Raw genomic sequence first — 18,793 nt, 5'->3', positions numbered from 1 at the left:
AGAAAGTTACCAGGGAGAGGGATGGAATAGTGAGCAAGCAAGGTTTGTGGCAGTGTCACGCAGGAGGAAATAGCTCGTCACAGGTTCATTGGACTATGATCCATAATCGCTAGTTTGAATATCTAACTCAAACTATAATCCATCCAATGGCACGGTGTAAAGCCAAAGAGAAACTTGGCCAACTGGGGAAAACAAATATAAGTACCAATCATTTCCTGAACAACCCACATTAAGGAAGGCAAATGACTGCATAAATCACCAGTCGCCAACATTCTTTTGTAATGGTCACTTTAGTTCACCTTGTTCTGGTTGAAAAGTCTTTGGTCATACTGTATTTCAGTTGATGCACGTTGATTTGGTACACCCAAGGCAATCAGTTCACTGATATCTCGGTCCTGGTCCCTTTGCAGCTTGGACCTGATATTTAAAGAAGTAGAATTAGTTACAATGCAGAACTCAGTTGCCACTGTGAAAGCAGCACAAAAGCTCTTGTTGCAAGGTAGAGGATGTCAGAAAACTTCACTCTCCATTAAAAATTTCCGAAATGTGTCGAATTTCACTAAACTCAATGTAAAACATTCGCTTGACCCTATCCACAATTATACCAATTGGCTTGAAAGATAAAATTGCATTGCAACAAATAGCTTTTGCTAATGTCACCTTTTGCTCAGCGATAACACTGTGCTCTCAAAGTCAGTATTGTGGGTTCAATGCCCTTTCAAAATCCATGCCAAGTCTTTAGTGCGGTATTGAAGGAATACTATTTTATTACAAGTGCTGACTTTCAGATGAAGCATTGGGTTTAGCCTGCACAACAAGTAAATATACCACATCAGTGTTTTAAAGAGCAGGGTCTTCTTGCTTGTTGGCCAACATTCATCTTTTAAAACATCAGCATCAAAAATATCAACTGGTCATTTTTCTCAATGCTATTTGTGGGAATTTGCTGTGTGCAAATTGACTGTATGAACGTACGAAACAGCAGTGACGACACTTTCAAGGCAAATCCTTGACTAAGTACTTTGGGATGTCCTGAGGATGTGAAAGAAAGGTGCTATCATGATTGTAAGTTTTTTTATTAAGCTCTGGGCCAAAGGTACTGAGGCGAGGCTTTCACAACGTGGCACGCACTGATCCAATATTCAAACTAAATTATATTTCTAAAAAATTCATCAATTTGTGACATACCTCTTATCCGGGGCTGCCCGGGCAAGATTGCGGTCATGCTGCCGTTCTTTTCTTCTTTCGTGTCGAATTTCATCCCGCTCTCTGGTTTCATTTTCCTCTTTAGAAAAAATAATCCTGTCACATAACTTTTAAAACTAGACTACACAGAAGTTTTCTTTTTAAACAAATGGAGGCTAACCATTCTTTTATTTTTATAAATTTAGAGTACCCAATCCCTTTCTTCCAATTAAGGGGCAATTTAGAGTGGCCAATCCACCTACCCTGCACATCTTTGGGTTGTGGGGGCGAAACCTGGAGGCTAACCATTCGCTTGTGAATACCGAAGATCAGACTTCTGAATTTTACATGTACTCTTTTTTTAATGTAGCGAAGCAAATGAGCAATTTTAGAAAGTCAAATTAGAAATAAAACAGGCCAATAGAGGCACAGCTGGGTGCTTTGCAAATACAGGCTTGTTGCACCGTGCAATCGTTTTCTGCTTCCATAAGCATTTGTACAGAATGCCTTATTGACAATGAACTGCCTCACCTGTGCCATTGCAGCCAACTGCTATCACTACAATAGTGGGTTCAAATTGGCCATCACTATACAACTTGATATAAATTGCAGTGCCGTTGCGGGCCACAACAAAGAGAGGTCAGAATGTTTTGGAGACTGGGACAAAATAGTGATAATAAACCCAACCCATTGTTTCACACATCTTGGTTTTGAATAACGCAGCGGCTTGCGAACAGCTTGTCCAAGTGCTCTCTTTCCCAAGGATTATTTTTCTCTTTGGGTTGTGGGGGCAAAAACCATGCAAACACAGGGAGAATGTGCAAACTCCACACAGACAGTGACCCAGAGTCGGGATCGAACCTGGGACCAACGTGCTGCCCCTCTCTTTCCCAAGGATGCCAGCGAAAGAAAACTAAAACTAAATTGATTTTATTTTTAAAGTTGCATTCATATCCCTCCTCACCCCAAAATCATAGGTTCATTTAAGGGTTAAACCTTGAAAGAATATGTGGTAACCAAACATTTTGTAAGAAATGAATCATATCGAGATGCTTTTGTCCTCAAAAATGTTTTGGCAGGGTTCATGAACTGCATTCAACACAAGCTACTGTACTTAAAAGTATTTAATGCAGGGGCAGCACGGTGGCACAGTGGGTTAGCCCTGTTGCCTCACAGTGCCGAGGTCCCAGGTTCGATCCCGGCCCCGGGTCACTGTCTGTGTGGAGTTTGCACATTCTCCCCGTGTTTGCGTGGGTTTCACCCCCACAACCCAAAGATGTGCAGGCTAGGTAGATTGGCCACGCTAAATTGCCCCTTAATTGGAAAAAATGAATTGGGTATGCTAAATTTATTAAAAAAAAGTATTTAATGCATATGAAATAGAGGCACAGAAGGATGCTTTGCAAATATAGATTTTTCTTTACAAATATCTCATACCTTTCTCTATGTGAGTCTTGATACCAGCTCTCCTCTCCCTGGCAATCTGAGCCAATTCTCGGAGCTTCTCTTCCTTCTTCTCTTTCTCCTTCTGAGCCATTTTCCTTTCAACTTGTGCTCGCATCTCTACAGCTTCACGTGCCTATTTGCACAACACAGGTCAGTAAGATGGCCTCAATAAAAGGTTAAACACGAACAGAAGCTCAGAAACTAGGCTGCGCCTTGCAACATTTCAAGAGTTCAGGAAAAGTTACCTTTCTGTCTGCGATGTAGAGAGCCTCTGCAAGTTTAGCAAAGTTCTCATTGATGTGAACAGTTTGAAGTCCTCGGCCGTCGGCAGCAAGACGCTTGTCCAATGGAATTGTGTAACCCTGGAACACACAACAGAGACGCACAATAAAGAGCTGTACAAATGTGCACCTGGCATCTCACATCAGAAACTAGGCTGCGCCTTGCAACATTTCAGGAGTTCAGGATTCAGGGCAGCACAAAGATTTTTAAAATAAAAATTGGGAATGCAGGCACCGACAGTCTGATGGGCTGATTCTGATTCAGCAGCCCAGGAACCTTGATTTTCAACTCTCATAATATCTTGAGTTCTTCTAAGATTGTGGGCTTTTTATAAGGAACTAGATAGTTTCTCTTGAAAGTCTGCATTCCAGTTGATCACCAGTGTAAACTTTAAGCCTCTTGGGCCACTGAAAAATATACTACCAATTTGAGAACTGCCACTTGAAGAAAAATAAAACAGAGTTGATTTTATTTATAAAGGCGTGTCCAAATGCACCAGACAAAGCCGAGAAAGGGGTTCAAATGCTGGAATACAAACGTTGCACATATAGCTTGCTGGAAATAGTTTCTGTTCACAGAATGACAAAACTTGTCAAAATATTAGGGTATACGAATAAATCAATTTTTTGATAATTCTAGGTCAATTATTGAAGCCCAAGTTCAAAACTTCAATTAATTGCTACGCTCAACTTTCTTTGCATGAGATCACATTTCAGCAGATTCCGGAGTAGTGACAAGAACGTTCTCCCAGGGGGCATATTCAGTTGAGAAATACACCAAATTTTCACATAGCTTACAAACAAACCACCAGCCCCTTCTGACAAATTTCCTCAGGTAAGCTGATATGCCACGGTTCAGATTTCCACGGCTAGAGGTGAAATTCCAATTCCAGATAATCGGGTTGTGTCATCCAACTACGCGCCTGACTCGCGCGCAGTGTTTTGCTGAGATCAGCCTAAACTAGAAACAGTGATTGCCACGGTCAGGGACAAAACTGGATCGGGAGAAGTGGAATGCTCAGGGAAACACAGACGGCTGTGACCATTTCCCCTCCTCGAGCTGCTTGGCGGTCATGTGGCCATGTTCGATTTGTAAGATGTCAACCGAGTAAATTTTATCCAAACTTGAGGCCAATCGCTGAAAGTCTTGCCAAATGAAGGCTCCAATTTTCATTGCCAGCCTTCAGCATCTTGGACACACCCTTCAAGATACATTTTAAAATGAAGCTTGCCAAGTCTGATTCACATTACTTGCAGCATATAGCACTGTTTTGCATCTAACTGAATTAGAAAAATTTTATTTTACTAAACTGTTATAACGCGACCGGAGGCCAAGGGATTTGCAACCCGAGAATCTGTATAGCCTCATCAGAGAACAATCTACCTAGATGAAGGGAGTGGAACCACCCCCTTAAACCAGGGGCATTTGGGACATAAATACCCCGGCCCAAGTTTGGTCTGGGCGTGGGAGAGCTTTTGGGGAGTAGCAAGTGTAATGTAATAACTATAATAAATTTGAGTTTCTTACAGCCATCACTTCTTTTCTTAAATATAAATTTACAGTATCTAATTATTTTTTCCCAATTAAGGGGCAATTTAACGTGGCCAATCCACCTAACCTGCACATCTTTGGGTTGTGGACGTGAGAACCATGCAGACACGGGGAGAATGTGCAAATTCCACATCGACAGTGAGCCGGGGCCGGGATCGAAGCCGGGTCCTTGGCACCCTGAGGCAACGGTGCCACTGTGCCACAGCCATCACTTCCGAGTGGTCGCTTACCTGGGACTTTACATAAACCAGCAATGCAGCCTGAATTACTTTAAATGGTTTCCTGGGTTACTGGTAAAGTGAATATTTTATTGTAATTAGACTGACGGCTACACCATAGTTCTTTTTTTTAAAAAGAGACTGCAAACAAAGGTCAAGTCTTTTTTACCTTTGCGTTCTTCCAGTTTGATATGCATGGAGGAATCTTCCACTCTTGCTGTTCTTTCACAGTCATCTGAAACAAAGATATCAAAAATGCTACATTGAAAGAATCCAATAAACTGAAACAAGGAGGCTTCATAGCACTGCAGACTTGAAAAAATGAACACACTATTGTGGCAGCCTTCTTAAAGGTTTCAGGATTCAGGTAGGAACAAACCATTTGAGGACACCTTGAAGTGCTTTATGTGAATTACTTTTGAATTACAATTACTCGAAAATTCTTGTGTAGGCAAATGGGCGCGGGAGAGCCTTTGGGGAGTAGAGATCTTATGAAAGGTAAATAATTACAACTGCTTGCTTTGTTTAGGTTGAGGGTACTTAGGACAGCAGGAAAAGTCCCATCTATTTGAATAGCACGATGAGATCCTTTACTCAGTGTCGGCAGGTGGTTCAACCTTGGTTTCATCCAAGTGATCACTGTAGTGGAGTGTCAACCTAGTATACACACATTCCTTGAGCTGACTCACTATTTTGGGATTAGGATGATAAGAGTTCATGCACCAGACCTCAATAATTTTACAGCGCTGATGATCATTTGGCCCATTATGCGCCGCTGAAATGTGGCCAAGAACAATACGAAAGAAATCAGAGGCTCTCTGGAGAATTTCTGGAGATGTAGTTTCTATAACAGGATTCTGGACAGCAGGAGACCGCTGGCCTGAAAAGGAAATCATTAGCAGCTTTCAATCATTAGAGGATGATTGAAACCAGGCGGTTGGAGACAATTGCGCGAGGGGTCACATTAACTGTTGTAGTCACAGAAATGGTTAATCTGGAAGCTGTTTTATGGCATAATGGAACAAATGGACCCGGATTACAAGATCTGTGAAACACGACCTCTGCAGCCAGAGGGCATTAAAACTGACATCATGGAATCTTCGAAAAACTGGAAGAGATTGTATAGGGATTCGAAGATTCATCAACGACAAACCCAGGAACTACCATCGCAGAAGAGTGCCATGAATCATGGGCTCAGTGATCAGTAAATCATCCTTCGAGAAAGCCTGGTCAGCTGTTCAATTGGAGCGACGTTTGAGTTTGATTTGTAATAGTTATCATTTATTGAGTCAAAGTCTGTGTGACATTGAGTTAAAGTTTGTGACATTTATTGAGTTAGTCTGTGAGACGGTTAAATTAAGGGTTAAGTCTGTGTGACAATAATTAACTGCATAAGACTCTGTGTGACACATTTGATCTGAATAAAGTAAACGTGATTCAAGAATACTTGTGTAAGTAGTTTGTGTGACGTGACAGTTGTGACCCTCGGTGACGTGACAGTTGTGACCCTCGCCAGGAGGGGCAACAAAGGTAACAGTGAGTTGCCTTCTTGAACCACTGCAGTCCCCATTGTTTAAGTACACCCAGAATGCAGTGCTGTTAGGCAGGGGGTTCCAGGATTTTGACCCAGCGACAGTGAAGGAACGGAGATATATTTTCAAGTCAGGATGGCGAGCGGCTTGGAGGGAAACATTCAGGTGATGGTATTCCCATGTGTCTGCTGCCCTTGTCGTTTAAGATGGTAGTGGTCGTGGGTTTGGAAGGTGCTGCCTAAGGAGCCTTGCCGAGTTCCTGAGATGCACCTTGTAGATGATACACACGGCTGCCACTGTGCGTCGGTGGTGGGGGGAGTAATTAATTGCAATGTAATTGCAATGGGTGCCAATCAAGCAGGTGGCTTCATCCTGGATGGTGTCAAGCTTCTTGACTGTTCTTAGAGCTGCACAGATCCAGATGTGCAGAGTAATCCATCACATTCCTGACTTGTGTCTTATAAATGGTGTGCAGGCTTTGGGGAGTCAGGAAGTGAATTACATGCCAAAGGATTCCTAGTCTCTGACCTGCTCTTGTAGCCACAATCATAAAATTTCCACAGTGCAGGAGGCCACTCGACCCATCAAGTCTGCACTGACCCTCCAAAAGAGCACAATAATCTAGGCCGAGTCCCCCACCCTATCCCCGTAACCCCACCAAGGGATAATTTAGCATATCCAATACGCCTAATTTACACATCTTTGGACTGTGGTAGGAAATTCACGCAGGCATGGGAAGAATGTGCAAACTCCACACAGGCAGTCGCCCAAGGTCGGAATCGAACATGGCGTTGTGAGGCAGCAGTGCTAACTACTGTCCCACTTGCCACCCCAATATTTATATGGCTAGCTTAGTTCCCCATGGATGTTGATAGTAGTGGATCTAACAATGGTAATACCAATGAATGACAAGGAGCGATGGATAGATTCTCTCGTATTGGAGATAGTCATTGCCCAACATGGTGTGGAGTGAATTTTACTTGTCATTTGTCAGCCCCAGCCTGGATAGTCTAGGTCTTGCTGCATTTGAACATGGATTGCTTCAGGTAGGTCTCCAACCAGGAGAGGGTATTTGTGAAGCCTCCTGCTCCAGAGAGTTGCTTAATTGTTCACCATCATTCATGGCTAGATGTGGCAGGGCTGCCGAGCTGAGATCTGATTGTTGATTGTGGAATCACTTAGCTGTCTATTACTTGCTGCTTATGCTGTTTGGCATGCAAACAGTCCTGTTTTGTAGCTTCAGCAGGCTGACAATGTATTTTTAGGTATGCCTGGTATTGCTCCTGGCATACCCTCCTGCACTTTTCATTGAACCAGGGTTGATACCTTGGCTTGCTGGTAATGGTAGAATGGGGGATGTGCCAGGCCATGAGGTTACAGATTGTGGTTGAGTACAATTCTGCTGCTGCTGATGGCCCACAGCGCCTCATGGATGCCCAGTCTTGTGTTGCTAGATCTGTTCAAAGTCTATCCCATTTGGCACAGTGATAGTGCCACATAACATGGAGGGTGTCCTCAATGTGAAGATGGGACTTTGTCTTCACAAGGACTGTGTGGTGGTCACTCCTACCCATATGGTCACTGTGATCCCTGTTTTCATGTTCATAGAGAGAGAAAAACTGATAGAAAGCAAGTTAAAAAATTGATTATGCAAAGGCACGCAAATATCCATGGGTTCAAAGCATCATCATTAACCTTAGTTAACATGTGAAACCAATAGGCCTTAGAATGCAGGCAATGTTTGTTTCTAAGTCTATTTTTAGGAACATTTGATGATGTCTTTCCCAATAAATCAAAGATCTGCGACAGGTTTCCTTTGCTGCCGAATACTGTACAGGTATTTTATTTCTATTGCAAGTTGCAGGGTTGTGTGGGCTGTCAGCAATTTGCTGCTCTGATCCATCAAGCCCCATTACTTAGTTTTTCTGACAAATCTCACCTTGCTGCCAAAAGATAACACAGCAAGTTTTAATCCATTTGCAGTAACCACGTTTGAACGGTACCAAAGCTATCATTTTGTTGAGGATTTAATTCATTGTTTCTAGACCCACAAAGTTACCACTCAGTCAGGTTTTGATGAGGACATCACAGTTCATCTAGACTTCTGCTGCTGTGCTATAAAGACAGCATAACTACATTAGAAAAATACTCCAGTAAAATCTTCTGTGAAAAACTGGCAAGCAATATCACCTTGCATTAATTGATTGTTCCCCTACCTTTCTGCTCGGTGAGTGCATGACAGGTGCAGGAGGTGATGGGGGACCTCGAGGAATCTTCTTATTAATCCTAAATGCAAAGGTGACAGAACAGGACTGGTCATAATCAACATGCAAAGAAGTAACAGCAGAGTCAGAAACACATGTTGTTTTCTGATCCAAATGCAGCCTCAGTACTGGAAGATAGTGGAAGCGGAACTGCAAAACTATCAAATTGTCTGATCCCACTGAAGTGTCATGCCGGGACCCTTGAAAGTCATCCGCACATTCAGATTTCATGACATTATTTAAAATTTTACATTGGCTGTTAGGAAATACCACAGCCATTCTGAAGCACCATTCAAAATAAAATTCCACCATTGAAAGATCTGTACACTACACTGGTATCTACTTACTTGAATCGAGGAGGTTCCATTGGGTCCTTTTGCATTTCCACCATTCTAATAACTCTCTGTTTAGCTCCTGAATTGAAAGCAACACCTTGTTGAGAAGGAGTGTACCTGAGCACAAGGAAAATGAAAAAAAAAAACATTAAACGTGCTGATATGGTTAATTTTTACATACCTACACGACTTAATTCTTAAAAATTAGACTGCTGCTATAGCTTCTTTTGCCACCCCTGCCTGCACTATCAGTCCCTGTGCCTCCAAGGATTGATCATTGGCTCCCTCCTGGTACTCATTTGCATGCTGCCCCTCAGTGAGATTATTCGTGTACACAACTTTATGTTCCACATGTACACTGGTGACACCAAGCTCCACCTCACCATTGCCCATTCAATCCCACACTGCCCCTGATCTGGCATACTACTTGTCTGACATCCAATAATGGATGAGCAGAGATTTTTTTTCCAGCCAAACACTGGAGAAACCAAAACCATTATATTTGGTCTCTTGCCACATACTCCGCTCTCTAGTCAACGACTTCCTGGTAACAGAGTCTGAACCAGACCATTTGCAATTTGGACGTCATACCCGACTCCGAGCTGGGCCTGTTACCTCCAGTCTTGACCATTAAAAATGCTTGCCACACCCAAATTCTGTAACCGCCTGCAGCCTACTCTGCCATTCAATGCGATCATGGCTGATATTCTGCCTCAACCCCATTTTCTCACCTGCTCTCCATATCCATTGATGAGAAACCAAAAATCAGTCTATCTCAGCCTTAAATATTGTCAATGATGGAACACCCACAACCCTCGAGGGCAGAGAATTCCAAGGACTCATAACATTTTTTCACCTCATCTCAGTCCCACATGACAGGCTACTTATCTTGAGACTGTGCCCCCATGTTATAGATTTCTGCAGCCAGTGGAAACAACATCGCAGTAGTTGCCCTATTGTGTCCTTCAAAACCTTATGCGTCAGTATCATGTCTCATTCTTCTAAAATCCAGGCCCAATCTACTCAGCCTCTCATCATAGGACAATCCTCTCTTCCGAGGAAACAATCTAATGAACCTTCGCTCTGCCATCTCCAAGACAATTATATTCTTACTTAAATATCTCCACTACTAGTTCCTCCTCAGAAAAACTAATATGTCTGTCAAAAACACAATTTCCCCATAGGGCAGAACGGTAGCATAGTGGTTAGCACTGTTGCCTCACAGCTCCAGGGTCCCAGGTTCGCCTCCCGGCTTGGATCACTGTCTGTGCAGAGTCTGCACTTTCTCCCCGTGTGTGCGTGGGTTTCCTCCGGGTGCTTTGGTTTCCTCCCACAAGTCCAAAGATGTGCAGGTTAGGTGGATTGGCCATGATAAATTGCCCTTCATGTCAAAAAAAATGTGAGGTGGGGTTACAGAGATAGGTTGGAGATGTTGGAGGTGTAGGCTTAGGTAGGGTGCTCTTTCCAGGGGCTGGTGCAGACTCGATGGGCTGAATGGCCTCCTTCTGCACTGTAAAGTCTATGATTCTATGTAAAAGCATGTTGACTCTGTCTGATCAGACTATGATTTTCTAAGTGCATTGTTCCTTAATAAGGTTTCTGCAATGTTTCCAACAACTGATGTCAGACTAACTGGCCTGATTCCCCATTATCTCTTTCCTGAATTATGGTGTTACATTTGCCAGCTCTGCTAGGACCCGTTCTAGAATATAGAGAGTTTGGAAAATTATAATTAGTGTATCCATTATCTCTGCAGTTACCTCTTTTAGAACTCTAGGAAGTAGGCCATGTGGCCCAGGGACTTGTCAGATTTTAGTCTCTTAAGTTTTCTCCAATACATTTTCCCTACTGATACTAATGATCCCAGGTTCCTCACTCTTATTAGACTCCAGGCTACTCTCTATTATGTAGTTTGTCTTCTATTGTGAACAGTCACAAAATGTTTGTTCAATGCTTCTGCTATTTCTTCAATCACCATGTTAATATCTGCTGTTTCTGTCTGCCGGCAGCACCACTATTTACTTTAGCTATTCTCCTTTTTATAAACGCCATGACAATCTGCTTTTATATTTCTGGCTACTTTGTCCTAATATTTTATTTTTCCACATCAACATTTTGGAGCTCCTTGCTGTTTTCTAAAACACTCCCAATCCTCAGGCTTACTTCCATTCTCCACCATATTAGCCTCTTCTTTTAATCTAATTCTATCCTTAACCTCCTCAGTAAGGCAGGGCAAGATATTTCTTCCTGTGTTTCCAATGGGTGTTCTTGCTGAACACTGGAATTGTTTCCTTTAATGTTTACCACTGTTTTTTTTATTGCCAGGCCTTTTATTTTATTTACCCATTCTTGGTTGGCAAGATTCGATGGTATTTATTTTAATGCAAGGAGACTGATGAACAAAGCATGATGATTGTGGACAAATTAAAACATGGGGGTATGAAGTCATTGCTGTCACTGAGATATGGTTGAGAGAGGGGCAGGATTGGCAGCTCAATATTCCAGGATACAGGATCTTCAGGGAAGATAGGGGAGGTGTAAGAGGACAGGCGGTTGCAATTTTGGGAACCAATTATTGTAAGGAGGGATGACATCTTAGAAGGTTCTTCACCTGAAGGCATATGGGCAGAACTTAAAAATCAAAAAGGAGCAATCACATTGCTGGAGTGTTCTATAGGCTCCTTAACAGTCCGAGGGAAATTGAACAGCACAAATGTAGGCAAATTTTAGAGAGGTAATAGGATAGTGATAGATGGGGATTTCAATTTCCCCAACATTAACTGGGGTAACCAGCGTAAAAGGTTTAGAGGGAGTGGAATTCTTAAAATGCATCCAGTAGAACTGTTTAAGTCAGTACGTAGAAGGCCCGAAAAGGGGGGGGGGGGGGGGGGGGGGGTCCTGCTCCGGACGTGTGGGTTAGGTGGATTGGCCAGGCTCAATTGCCCTTAGTGTCCTAAAAAATAAGGTTAATGGGGGTTGCTGGGTTACTGGTATAGGTATATGTCGGCTTGAGTAGGGTGATCATTGCTCGGCACAACATCGAGGACCGAAGGGCCTGTTCTGTGCTGTACTGTTCTAATTCTAAAGGAAATAGGGAAAGTCCAGGGCCAACATGTTCCAATCAAGACAAAGGTTGGGACCAACAAATCCAGTGAACCCTGGATATCGAGGGATATACAGCATTGGATAAGGAGAAAAAGGGGAAGCTTTTCTTTTTATGTACTAAATGATCTGTTTGAGCTGCTCGCAGAAAAATACTTTTCACTGTATCTCGATACACGTGACAATGAACAAATCCAATCCAATTATGACAAATTTCGAGGGCTTAAACAGCAGAAGCCCTAGGTGTATACAATGTGCAAAAGGGAATTTGTAAAGGAAATTAGGAGAGCGAAAACGGGACAGGAAAGGATACTAGAAAATCCTTAGTTGTTTTACAAGTACATTAAGGGTAAAATGATAACTAGGGAAAAAGTAGGAACTATTAAGGACCACAGTGGCAATGTGTGTGGTAACGTGCGTGGAGCCAGGGGGTGTAGATCGGGTTGTAAATGAATAATTTGTGTCAGTGTTTACTGGTGTTGAGGGACGGTGTGGGTATAGAAATAATGGAGAAGGACTGTGATAATATTAAAGAGACAGAGAGGGGGTGGTGAGTGGTCTGGCAGGCTTAAAAGTAGACAAATTTCCAGGGCCAGATGAAATGTATCCCAGGCTGTTGAGTGAGGCAAGGGAGGAAATAGTAGGGGTGCTAGCAATAATTTACAATTCCTCTCTGGCCACAGGAGGTGTGCCGGAGGACTGGAGGATAGCCAATGTGGTAGCATTATTCAAGAAGGGAGAAAGGGATCAACCAGGAATCAACAGGCCAGTCAGTCTAACCTCAGTGGCGGGGAAACTATTAGAAGCAATTCTGAGAGACAGGGTTAATCTGCATTTGGAGAGGCAGGGATTAATAAAGAACAGTCAGCGTGGTTTTGTTAAGGGGAGGTCATGTCTGACCAACTTGACTGAATTTTTCGAAGAGGTGACCAGGTGTGTAGATGAGGGAAATGCATTTGATGTAGTCACTTGGACTTCAGCAAGGCTTTTGATAACGTCCCACACGGGAGACTGATAACGATGGTAGAGCCCATGGGATCCAAGGAAATTTGGCAAATTGGATCCAGAATTGGCTGAGTGGCAGGAAGCAGAGGGTGATGGTCGAGGGGCGTTTTTCCGACTGGGTGCCTGTGTCCAGAAGAGTCCCGCAGGGATCAAATTGTGAAGCAATTGTGCTATCCACAAGGCTACCGTGCTGCCCATGGAGGGTTATCAGTAAGTTGTGGATAATAAGAAAATTGGTGGAGTGGTAAACAGTGAGGAGGATATTCTTAGATTACAGGAGTATATAAGGGCTGGTCAGTGGCAAATGGAATTCAACCCTGATAAGTCCGAGGTGATGCACTTGGGCAGGTCAAACAAAGCAAGGGAATACATGATAAACGGCAGGACTATGGGAAGCACTGAGGATCGGAGGAACCTTGAAGTGCATGTTCACAGGTCCCTTAAGGTAGCAGAGCAGGTGGATATAGTGGTTAAGAAGGCATATGGTATACTTGCCTTTATTAGCCGAGGCATAGAGTTTAAGGGCAGGGAGATTATGTTGGAATCGTATAAAACATGGTTAGTCTACAGTTAGAGTATTGTGTGCAGTTCTGGAATCCACATTATAGTAAGGATATGATAGCACCTGAAAGGGTGAAGAGATTTACCGAGATGTTGAGTTTTAGCTATGAAGAGAGATTGGATAGACAGTGGTTGTTTTCCTTGGAGCAGAGGAGACTGAGAGGGGGGTGGGGCATGATTGAGATGTGTACAATTATAAAAGGCATACATAGAGGAGACAGGAAGAAATGTTTCCCCTTGGTGGAGGGATCAATGACCAGGGGGCATAAATTTAGGGTAAGGGACATGAGGCTTAGAAGGATATGAGGATGGTTGGAGTCTGGAACTTACTGCCTGAAAGGGCGGTGGAGGCGGAGACCCTTATACCATTTAAGTAGTATTTAGATGTGCACTTCCAATGCCAGGCATACAAGGCTATGGATAAAGTGCTGGAAAATAGGATTAGAATAGTTAGTTGGTTGTTTTTGACCAGCACAGACATGATGGGCTGAAAGGCCTTTTCTGTTCTGTAGACCTATGATGCTATCGTCAACCATAGCCATTTTCTTCCTCATACCAATGTAATTGGCTTATGTTTCCGGCTCTTGTTTAAGATGGAATATGCCACTTTCAAACTTAAAATAGAATTTATTATGATCAATCTTTCCGAGGATCTTCCACCGAGACTGTTAATTAACCCTGCCTCATTGCACATTACTTTTTCCCTAGTTGGTTCCACAAGGTATTGTTCCAGGAAGCTGTCACAAAAGCATACTACAAATTCATCTTCCAGACCACCGTTGCCAATTTGATTGATCCAGTCTATATGAAGATTAAAGACCATCAATTATTGCACGCTCCAATTACTTCTTGCTTAATGTTCTGTTCAATGATTTAACGATTGTTAGAAAGCTTATAAGCTATTCCCACCAGCGCCAATGGTTTTCTTACCCTTGTTATTCCAAATCTACATCCATACGAATTCTACTTCCTCTTGAGCATTCCTAATTTTAATCGTTTCAACATAAGCAACCAAGCTTTCATCTACTTTGGCCTCTAACTGTAGAATTCCACCCTCAGACCTCTCCGCCCTCCTGCAAGACATCTGCAAAACCTGCCTTTTTGACCAAACTTTGGGTTTTCTGATCTTGTACAGTTTGGTATTAAACTTTGTTTGATAACTTTGGATTTTGAAATGATAAAGTGAATCGATAGGGCAGGTTCAGAGAAATGTTTTAATCTGGCAGAGGCATCCAGAATTAGAGCTAGGTCATTTAGAATTTAAATGAAATCAGGACTTGGGTAAGAAAAATCTGAAACTTGCCCCCCCCCCCCCCCCCCCCCCCCCCCCCCCCAAAAGAAACTGTGGATACTGGATCATTTCAAAGACTCAGATTGTTTTTTTTAAATATCGAGGGAAAAGGAACAAAGATGAAATTAAGTGTAGACCAGCGATGATCTAATTCAAAAGAGACAGGCCTAAGGGGCTGGATAGACTATTGCCATTCCTAAATTCCTACTATTCTTGGAAATTAACTTAGTTACAGAAAGTAATTTGGGTGGCCCTTCTAACCTGATGTACTGTGCAGGGGCCAGTTTCTCAGCTGCTCGAACTGGCATGGCTGCTGCAACCTTCTGTGAAACTTGTTTTTCAAGAGCTGAACGTGTCTTTTCGGTCAACTGCAATGAAAATAAAGAGAATTTAGAAGCTCAATGTGCATTTCTTTACCTCCAGGTTTCATATGGTCAATGTTCCCCGAACCTTAACCTTAATTTTCAAGGACTATTTCGCCCATGGCAAAGTCAACTGTCAAACTCTATTAGTCTTAAAATTGAAGTGTTAGAAACATCATTTCACAGAGCATATGAAGCTGCCCGTTCCCAATAGTTACAGCATAATCCAATCCACAATTAAGGAGTTTTCTTTCCAATTGTACTGACATTGCAGCTTTGTTACAAACAGACAACACACAATCTACTTCAGCACAGGATTGTCAGTGGTGCTGAAAAGTATTCATGCAGAATTGTTGACAGGCCTCCAACACCTCACTCCAGTGGCCATTCATGTGTGAATCTTAACTGTTAATATTTTGCTACAAGGCACATCACAGATAAGTCACTGAACATTGAGACACGTATACTTTACTGCAGCGACCAATAATGATTTAGAATGGTGTAACAGTGATTTCCCCTCTCTATATATTAGTGTTATAGCCAATATAGCCCATCGAGTCTGCACCGACCCACTTAAGCCCTCACTTCCATCCTATCCCCGTAACCCAATAACCCCATCTAACCTTTTTGGTCACTAAGGGCAATTTATCATGTCAAATCCACCTAACCTGCACGTCTTTGGACTGTGGGGTGAAACCGGAGCACCCGGAGGAAACCCACGCAGACATGGGGAGAACGTGCAGACTCCGCACAGTCAGTGACCCAGCGGGGAATCGAACCTGGGACCCTGGCGCTGTGAAGCCACAATGCTATCCACTTGTGCTACCGTGCTGCCCAGGGGGAACAAAGTTCAACACACAAAGATCAATATGTTGAATAAGGAAAGATATGTGCTTAGATAGCACCTTTCCTATCCAAAAATTCCAAAGTGCTCCATAGCCAACAAGCCACTTGAGAAGATGGAATCCCTGCTTTCACTTTCGCCAATTAGTGACAGAGGTTTCACTCACCCAGATTATACTCTCTGGATTGCTCTACCTAAACCCTTGCTCCTTTCCTCCTACCTCTACTCCTTTACAATCTCCCCCAGCCCCATTATTTTGACCAAAATATTGGTCACCCCTCTTAATCTGCTTCCACCTAAGACATCTGTGTTCCCTGTGATTATCTGTAAAGCATTATTGAATTTTTAGAAAATCTTGAAAGTGCTATACAAAAATTAATAGATTACACAGCAAAACAACCAATTCACCAATTCACACGCAGCAAGGTTTTACACACAAATTGAGAGAAACAACCAGTTTAATGCACTTGGTGGAATTGGCCAGGAAAGGCTCTCACCTCAAAACGTGGCATGGGATCTTCAATTCTGCCTGCCTTTCAACAGTTTGATGAACAGAGTGCCTTGACAATGCACAAATGTGGTGGCTTGGAGAGAGCAGCCCGTTTTGATTCAAATTTCCAAATCTCCCATCAGGTTCCTCACCACTTCATTTTTAACTGACAATACTATCCCTCAGAACAATTACACACCTCATGCTAAAATCAGTAATAAATAACACACCTCCTTTATACATTCTTCATCGGGTCTCTGCAGCTCTGGGTCATCTTCATTGATGACCTCTTTTGGGATCAGATCTGTAAACTTGCTGTAGATCACCTAAACAGAGAAAAATCATTATTTTCAAATATCTCAAAAAACTATTTGACTCAGAACTGGATATAGCAAATATCGAACGAAAGATGGAACCCCACTACTTCATAACAATTGTACAATATGTTGTTTGGCACAACATGAGAAACAGAATAATGGAGCATTTGATGCACGTAACTACCTGGAATACACTCCAAGCTCCACTACTGGAAATGGAAGACAGAACAATTTTACAGGTCCGTGGAGAAGAATCGGACCACTGTTATGATACATGTTGCAGTACCTTGTCTTTCGACTGCCCTTGCCGGGCAATAGCGTCAAATTTGATCTTTCCCTCTGCATCCACTTGAATCGCCAGTGCATTGGATGACTTTTTCTTCCGACCCATTTCCAATGGAAATTGTGCCATGTGGACCTCTGGGAATGCACCTCCATCGGCAAAATCCTGGATGAACAGAAACAAAGCCAAAATCTTAATCATCAAGAGTTGTAGAACCCAGGTCACACTCAGGAGCTCTGCAGGGGCAAAGTCATATTGGTTGTTTACATTTTATTAAATATAGTCAGTAATAATAATAATCGCTTATTGTCACAAGTAGGCTTCAATGAAATTACTGTGAAAAGCCCTTAGTCACCACATTCCGGTGCCTGTTCGGGGAGGCCGGTACGGGAATTGAACCCGCGCTGCTGGCCTTGTTCTGCATTACAAGCCAGCTGTTTAGCTCACTGGGCTAAACCAGTCCCATTACTGACTGTATTCATGTTTGATAAAGAAAAACTTGTCTTTGTTAAGTAATACTGCGGCAGCACACACATTTTTATCAAGGAAGACAACTGGTACTGGCTCACTGGTGTTAATTCCGACAGATTCTGACAATCGTACATCTGGCCAAGTTCTCACTTCGAAAAGGTGACAAACTGTTCGAGGTTTTATCGTACTGGCCCAGTGCAGCCTCCGCACAGTTCCCTCCGATGTTTATAGATTGACTGCTGCCACCACCTCCTACAGTTTTGTTGGGAGGAGAAAAGGGAACATATTTCTCTGCACATGACCATGAATGGGCCCACAGAGGCACAGTTCCCATTGCACGTAAAGCAAAATTCTTCTGTTTTGAAAATATCTTGTTAAAACTTGCCTGATCGAGGACAGGGTAAGGGAGATGAACTAGCCTAATGATGGAATTTTGTGACAATGTGTTCAAATTACACTCAGACCCGTGGAGTTTCCTGTCTCTCAAATTTATTGTGCAGCAGAAGTCAATAAATGAGGTGGCAGTCAGCTGCACGAACACCTCCAATCATATTACACTTTGTGCTCCACCTTAGTTGGCATTTACCAGTCAAAAATATTCTTGCCAATAAAGCCCTGATTTTAGGCAGCACAATGAGTGGACAGCATTTCACCAAAACCATACAATGACGACATGGTGAAGTCAGGCCTGTCACAAAGTGTTGATTCGACACAGATGGCTTCCATGTTAAATTCTGAATTCTAATGTTGCTTGTTTATATGATCTACTTATAAACAAGGCACACCCTGTTTTTTTTTAAATTTAGAGTACCCACTTTTTTTCTAATTAAGGGACAATCTTAGCGTGGCCAATCCACCTATCCTGCACATCTTTGGGTTGTGGGAATGAGATCCACACAGACACGGGGAGAATGTGCAAACTCCACACGGACAATGACTCGGGGCTGGGATCGAACCTGGGTCCTCGGCATCATGGGGCAGCAGTGCTACCCCTGAGCCACCGGCTCACCCCGGTTAAAAAGAAACTACACACGCTAGAAGTTTGTAATAAATTGCAGAAAAACCACAATCTGTCAGCATCTGTTCCGATGAAGCCTAGGCCAGAAATGCCTTTCCTCTTCAAATGCTGACAAACCTGGCGTGCATTTCTAGTACTTTAAAACGACCGCCTACTGTGTATTAGCGGCTAACCGCAAAATGTGAATGGCAGATACGTCCACGAAAGCGATTAAACATTTGACACAAACATAAACA

At 42.8% G+C, this 18,793-nt stretch overlaps 1 protein-coding gene across 1 annotated transcript in view; it reads right to left on the bottom strand.

Annotated features, from left to right (window-relative positions):
- Nucleotides 1-18,793, bottom strand: part of snw1 (SNW domain containing 1) — a 29,441-nt gene that overhangs the window by 3,971 nt on the left and 6,677 nt on the right. The window contains exons 3-12 of the mRNA XM_038773758.1: nucleotides 17,072-17,233; nucleotides 16,699-16,794; nucleotides 15,034-15,140; nucleotides 8,826-8,930; nucleotides 8,431-8,500; nucleotides 4,852-4,917; nucleotides 2,877-2,993; nucleotides 2,623-2,764; nucleotides 1,189-1,285; nucleotides 300-417 (exon numbers count right to left, since the gene is read on the bottom strand). Coding sequence (XP_038629686.1) covers nucleotides 300-417; nucleotides 1,189-1,285; nucleotides 2,623-2,764; nucleotides 2,877-2,993; nucleotides 4,852-4,917; nucleotides 8,431-8,500; nucleotides 8,826-8,930; nucleotides 15,034-15,140; nucleotides 16,699-16,794; nucleotides 17,072-17,233 — 1,080 coding nt within the window. The remainder of the gene's footprint in view (nucleotides 1-299; nucleotides 418-1,188; nucleotides 1,286-2,622; nucleotides 2,765-2,876; nucleotides 2,994-4,851; nucleotides 4,918-8,430; nucleotides 8,501-8,825; nucleotides 8,931-15,033; nucleotides 15,141-16,698; nucleotides 16,795-17,071; nucleotides 17,234-18,793) is intronic.

This window comes from Scyliorhinus canicula, chromosome 2 (assembly GCF_902713615.1).
Source record: "Scyliorhinus canicula chromosome 2, sScyCan1.1, whole genome shotgun sequence".
Taxonomy (NCBI): domain Eukaryota; kingdom Metazoa; phylum Chordata; class Chondrichthyes; order Carcharhiniformes; family Scyliorhinidae; genus Scyliorhinus; species Scyliorhinus canicula.
This window is presented reverse-complemented; position numbering and strand designations above follow the sequence as displayed.